This window comes from Salmo salar, chromosome 03 (genome assembly GCF_965601325.2).
Source record: "Salmo salar chromosome 03, fSalSal1, whole genome shotgun sequence".
In the NCBI taxonomy this organism is placed as follows: domain Eukaryota; kingdom Metazoa; phylum Chordata; class Actinopteri; order Salmoniformes; family Salmonidae; genus Salmo; species Salmo salar.
The window spans coordinates 8096734-8103878 of record NC_138293.1 but is presented as its reverse complement, the minus strand read 5'-3'; the positions used below and the strand labels follow the sequence as shown (position 1 = coordinate 8103878).

General features: G+C 38.9%; 1 protein-coding gene across 1 annotated transcript; it reads right to left on the bottom strand.

Moving 5' to 3' along the window:
• Positions 1-535: 535 nt before the first annotated feature.
• LOC145877530 (C-type lectin lectoxin-Thr1-like) lies at positions 536-4901 on the bottom strand. Its single transcript, XM_082973237.1, has 6 exons — positions 4838-4901; positions 4628-4728; positions 3104-3231; positions 2482-2631; positions 1282-1390; positions 536-1037 (listed from the first exon to the last, which is right to left on the bottom strand). Exons 2-6 carry the CDS (start codon positions 4698-4700, stop codon positions 892-894), a joined length of 606 nt encoding a protein of 201 aa, XP_082829363.1. The 5' UTR covers positions 4701-4728; positions 4838-4901; the 3' UTR covers positions 536-891.
• Between the last annotated feature and the right edge of the window lie 2244 nt (positions 4902-7145).

Below are 7145 nucleotides of genomic sequence, written 5' to 3'. Positions count from 1 at the left end.
ATGCACAGCTGCGCTCTAAACCAACGATGTGACTGATTTGAGTATAATCTTTCTAAAGCAGAGCTAAGCTAACGACGCTACAATAGCGTCTACTTGTTTTTAAAATAAGTGGCCTTGCGTGAAAATGTATTGAAGTCCAATCACTCATGCTCTCTGTTTGGGTGCACTACTCCAACAGGGCAATGAATGGGAAGGTATGGGATTTCATTCTAAATCTATGGGTTCAACCTATTGTCCATCTCTAACCTGTCAAGGCTGCTTCAGCCCCTCACTCTGATGCAGCATCCTTTAATCTTATAGTGGATGTTAACTAAAGTATCATCTATTCGTGGCATGTTGTCCCAACCAGCACATATCCATTTAGGGAATTGAATTGGGTTCATCTCATTTGAAGTGCATTACTTACTGTCTGTCTACATAGTAAGTGAATAGTTGTGGTAAATGTATAGGCCTACAGCTGCATGAGGAATCACAAGAGGGAATTGTGGAGACACTTGTTGAATCGCCAGTTTAGAAAAGAGAGGGAGGTCATGGATAAGATGGATGAAAATATTCATTTTTATTTGCTAACCAAGCAATGCGTAATGTCTCATCTTCCAAACAACTGAAGCAATATCAACACCATTCATCCAGAAAATAGATTGGGTTACATTGTTTTCTGACAAAATATAGTATTCTCAAATGCAATGTGTTTAGAATATTCAAATACAACCAGTATCAGAAATTCATACTTTGGGTGGATTGAAACTGACTGTGATGTGGAAATCTTTAATCCAACAAAAGCTTTGTCTTTGAGCCATGGGTTTTCTCTAACGTTTTACAGGGTCCTGGTGTCGTTGTGATGTCTGAGACTAAAGCTATATAAGGCAAAGCATATCTGACAGGTATATACTACTCATCTGTCATCGGATTCAACTGAGACACCTCAGGCTCCAATCTATCGGTATCTTCCACTCTTGGGCAGCCTCCGTCAGGTTTAAAGGCACACACAAAGAAGTTCTTCTGGCTACATGGTTTATCATTCCATTTGCCGGTTTCTGAGAAGATGAATAGAGATGGAGACGTTAAATGAAAGAAATGTATAGTATTCTTAGAATATGTCATGATATGTCAGAAACAAAAATAAAATGAAACATTTTCTTGCCTCCCACCCCCACAACACCTTTTGGAATAAAAAAAAAGGTCCCAGAATATTCTAGAAGAAGTGCCAGTACTCAAGCAGTAGAAATGTAAAGGTTTCACCAGCACAATTCCAACCACAGCCAGTTATCCCTTGCTTACCGAGCCAGTTCATCTCCATGCAACGTCCATCACCGGATGGTTGCTTGGGTTCCTGAATCCAGGCAAAGAAATCCATATTAGACCCATCGGCCCAGAGGAAGTTGCTAGCCTGTGAGAGAGAGAGAGCAGGACATATAACTGACCAAAACATAGGGGCAAGCAAGGGGGTATAACTGGTGTTGCCCACCTGCTTTTGCTAATGATGGCCAATTTGAACAGTGAACACTACTTGTTTTGAGATTCATTTTAGTCAGTTCATATTAGTGATGGGCACCGATATCAAAAAGTTGATGTCAATACAGTTGCATTTTTTCCCCAAACAATATTGATATACAATGAGTGTAAACAACATTAGGAACACCTGCTCTTCCCATGACATAGACTGACCAGGTGAATCCAGGTTAAAGCTATGATCCCTTATCGATGTCACTTGTTAAATATACTTACATTTGTATAGATGAAGGAAGGGAGACAGGCTAAAGAAGGATTTTTAAGCCTTGAGACAATTGAGTCATGGATTGTGTATATGTGCCATTCAGAGGGTGAATGGACAAGACAAAATATTTAGGTGCCTTTGAACGAGGTATGGTAGTAGGTGGCAGGCGCACTGGTTTGAGTGTGTGAATAAAAGTAACACTGCTTGGTTTTTCATGCTCAACAGTTTCCCGTGTGTATCAAGAATGGTCCACCACCCAAAGGACATCCAGCCAACTTGACACAACTGTGGGAAGCATTGGAGTCAACATTTCCCTTGCCAGCATCCCTGTGGAATGCTTTCAAAACCAATATTAGGAAGGTGTTCCTAATGTTTATACACTCAGTGTATGTACTGGCTTCATGACAACCTTGCAACCACATGAATGTTCACTTTTCTGTTGACTTCCACGGTTCTATGAAGTCTAGACAACGGCTTGCTGATTGCCCATTGGACCAGGTGTGAATGTTCTAGAAGCCTAAACCCACCCAACCAGTTTCCATCCATTGTCGATGGCCCAATAGCAGGCAATTATGTATGCTCAGTTGAGAGCCTGTGAGAAGGTCTGTAAGAGGCACAATCATGTATACCCTTTTACATAAAAGTGTATGTTAACAGGAAGGGATAAACCAATATCACGATATGCCTTGCTCATATTGATACATCAAGCAATATCGATATCATGGATTTTGGTGCCCACCACTAGTTCTTATGATTATTAACACCTGTGAAGGGTCAGTTAGTGCATAACCACCGAGCCAGATGCGAGGGTTTGGTCGGCTGCTCCACTGAGTGAATTCATCCAGGGCATTGTTTTCCTCAGCATTGTGGGTTGATACCAGATGAGCACCAGTCTTCACAGATTTGCAGTGATTCTGTGTGATGTAGACATTAAGGAAACAGAGAAAACATATTTAGAGTTGGATTAATATTGATGATGCTTTGAGAGTTACTTATGGAGGTAAAATCACACAGCAGATATAGACCCAGTGGGCACAAACTTGTTAAATCAAATCAAAGTTGTTACCATGTCGTTTCAATCAAAAAATCTATGTTTTTCCTTCTGATGACATTGAATCAATGTGGAAAACTGGTTGGATTAGGAAAAAGTCATTAGCGTACAGTACAGGAATTTAGGATTTTTTTTCACCCAAAGTTTAACCTAAATCCAATGACATGGTTCAAATTGTTGTTTATTTCACTTTGAATTCACGATACTTGACAACTCAATCCATCAAAACTAGATGTGACATCTGTGCCCAGTGGTGAGGTACACTACTGTATGTCTACCTTTAACTGAGACATCATGGATACGTGGGATAAAACCTGAGAGAAGTCTGAATTTACCTCAGCTGACGTATAGTCCAACATCTGGTTGAAGTGCTTAATACAGTAGGACCCCAGTTTGTACCAAGCAGCATGACCAGTGCATTGCTCAATGACATAATTCTCTAGTAGTTTAACTGTTGAATTATCTAAAAGAGGGAGAACAAGAGAGATAGGAGAGAGAAAACAAGTGATACAAACAGACAGAGCTAATAATATAGCAAGTAAAACAGAGGTAAGGCTGTAGGGGAGAGTGGGGTACGTTGTGCCAACGGGTTAGTTGAGCAACCCCTTGTTTCTAGGAAACCATACACGACATTAATTAAATGAATGTGACCAAACATTTAGGAAGTGGTCATCATTTCATGAAGGAAGAAACATGGAGAAAGTGTTGCTAGTTCCAAAAAACGGAATTCCACAAAGTCAAATAAATGTATTGTGTTATAGATTTCATGGTGCTTGTATCTAAAACAAAATAGGTTGTTTTAAGACTCTTTCATATATCAGTTGGGGTCTCTATAAGCAACAAAATGAGGTCCTAAACCTAGCATGAAAGTGCATCCCTGTAGCTGCATGAGCTAATACAGTCAAAATGGTTGCTTTGGGGTAAATTGTGTCATTTGGCCAGGGACAAGTTAAGCCAATAGCTCAACACACCCCATACAAATGCTAATTACATTTAGTCAGTTTTATACATAATATGCATAGTATTTTTTCCATTTGTCATGCATATGAACTCAAGGTAGTGTCTGCTCTGTAGCAATAAAAATGCACGATCATGCCCCGTGTATACAAATGCAAAACAAGCAGGGGTCTAGCCTCCCTTGAGGTTCTTGAAAGAGCAGCCAAGGAAGTGAGAGAAGGGAAAAAGTCCATTCAAGCAGCAGTTAGGGAGGAAAAATTGACAGAGTGACACTGAAGAGGAACATTGACAAACAAGAAAACAAACATGTTCCTGTGAGAAAGAGAGGCTTTGATAGAGTCTGATAGAGTCATGACATGGAGTCTGATCTTATTAAACATATCAAGAATCCGGCAGACATTTTCATGGGTTTAGTAGACTCAAATGTAGAGAACTTGCCTATGAATTGGCACAACATCCCCGTTCAAGACAACTGGCGGCTCAACTTACCCATTCTCTATTACCCCATACCCTGAGACCTCTTTTTTTGGACAAGCTATGTTTTCAAAACTGTTATGTTTACATGAATTCTGATTATTTCCAGGGATACACAACATCTTGAGATATATGTAGATATATTTGTTAGAAAGAATACTATGATGTAGTGATGCTGAATGTAAAAAATGACTCAACATACCCCCTACCACTTCTGAGTAGTTTACATTAGAAATATGTTACTCTGTGACTTAAGTCAATTCCTTATAAACAGACTATCTTAACTGGAAATGTTTAACCAACCTCTTTCATAATTTGGTTATTTTACCCCTAAAGACAATTAAAACTGAAAACAACACCACTTCCAAACTCAAAGTATACAGTAGCCACTCTGGGTTTGACATGATCATGATAGCATTGATGCTCACCTGCAAAGGTATGGGGGCAGGGGTGGGCAGAGGCCCCGAGGAACATCATCGCCAGAACGAGTAGGACCTTCATCTTGTCTTCTGTCTGTCTGTCTCTCTATCTGTTTGTTTGTATTGATTAACACAGGTAAAAGAGCATAAGTTAGCTAAAGGAGAAAAATAAAAGATTGATGCAAAAAATGGATACAAGAAGTAAAACAATTGTCTTACCAAAGTGTGAACTCTTTCTTTTCTATTCTTTTGACTTTCTAATTCTTTCACTCACCGCTCTCTGCTTTTATAGTGTATCTGTCTCATACCCCTCCTCTATCTCCTCTTCACCTCTGCATGCTTCCTTGTTTGTCTCTATCCTTATAAGGTCTGTTGTTTTGGTTTGTTTTTAATTCAGTACCTTATGAGTACAATTAACCATTTAAAAGCATTTCAGAAGATATGACAAAATGTCATAACAACGAAGAAAGTTCATCATATTTTATCATCTTAAAATGTAGTAGCCTATTGAGCATATTTGAAGTTAGGCTTATCATGAAGTGGAGTTGTGCATTCCAACACAATATTGGCCCGCTAGAGAGAAGAGATGTGTCAATTATAATTTTATGTTGGTATATTTATTTGACGTTAGATTGTTGAATAGAAGACATGTTCACTGGCTTTAACTGGGTTCATGTCAACATTTAATGTATTTTTTATGTAACCTTCATTTAACCAGGCCAAATAGAACACATAGATTCTGAAGGATTTGACAAATAAGCAAAGTGTTTTGCATTGCTATTTTGAATGACATTTTCAAATCAAACTTTATTTACACAACGTTAGCATTTGGAGACAATGGGCAGGTCAACAAAAGCATGGATCGCAGTCTTAGACTGCTTACAAGGTAAGGAAACCAATATTACATTTTGTGATTTGAGTGAACTATCCCATTAAGACAGAGTTGAGTTGGGATATTTACTCACTCATGGCATCATTGGACTGTCCTGTTTTTTTGGTTTTTATCTTTATGCTCTGCATAGGCCTATGGCACCTGGTAACCCTAGGCCTTGACCTGAGTAGTTCACAACAGATGTGTGTGGGGTTTGAAAAGAACAGGGATAAATGCACAATATTACAGATTGATTTGGTCTGTGAAACTATTCATTAATATGCAAACTCAACTCTGTTTTAATCTTAGATATCAAATGGACACGTTTGTGGCTGCATCACATCCGGCCGTGGTTGGGAGTCCCATAGGGCGGTGCACAATTGGCCCAGCATCGTCCGAGTTTGGCTGGGGTAGGCCATCATTGTACATAAGAATTTGTTCTTAAAACTGACTTGCCTAGTTAAATAAAAATAACAAAAATATTAATAATAATCTGTTCTACACAACGCATTTCTATCTGAACATTTCATAATATACTGTAATCATTAACTTCACCCTCCTGGTCAGCTACTCCTCCCACACATTACACCAATAGACATTAGGGTGTATTGGTATTTGTCCCCATCGGATTCCTAAATATTGGTATAAGGCCAGGTCCAAAAAAGTCGGGCAAATATTATTGATGAATGAAGATATTTGTAGCAATGCATGATGTCTCAAATTAAAATAACTGAAGCAATATCAACATCATTCATTATGAAAATAGATTCACAAAGAGCAAGAAATCGATGTACAGAAGTCTCAAGTACACTGTGTTTAGCCTTTTTAAACACAGTCCTTTTTGTAAAATCTTGACTGTGATGGAAATCTTGAACTGACAAAGGCTTTGTCTTTGAACCATGGGCTTTCTCTAACATTTTGTAGAGTTTTGGTGTGGTTGTGATGTCTGAGACTAAGCTATAAGGTGAAAGGTATCTGACAGTGCAGAGGTACTGGTGAGGCTATGGGAGAACAGACAGACAGAGACCAAGCATGAGGACAGAAGCAGTTGGGGGGCCATGACAACTCTTCTGGATTTTATCATGATGATCAATTTGAATAGTGAACACAAGCAGCTGTTATAGTGTCTTTAGTTTAGCTGCGTTTTAGCCTTCAAAAGTGGTTCAGACCCACATTTTAGGAGATAAGGCTAGATAAGGCAGTTGCCTAAACCTGATTGCACTGCATTCCCCAGCACCTGCATTTTAGAGCCAACCTCACTCTCACCTTGATTTCAATTGCACAGTCAGAAACCACTTACGTACCATTCGTTTTTGAGCAATTTGTGTTTCAGCTGCGGTTTGTGCCTGAACTATTGTCATGAGCAGGTTTTGGAACGATAAATATATTTTATCAAGGAATGTAAGACTCATTCTCTACACATTATGTTATTTAGATTCAACATTTATTCATTTCACCTTGACGTAATAATAATATAATATAATGTGCCATTTAGCAGACATTTTTATCCAAAGCATTTCCCAGTCATGCGTGAATACATTTTAAGTAATGGTGGTCCCAGGAATCAAACCCACTACCCTGGCATTACAAGCGCCCTGATCTACCAACCGAGCAATTTTGAAAGACGTGCACCCTTATAATACTAGGCTGTGCCAT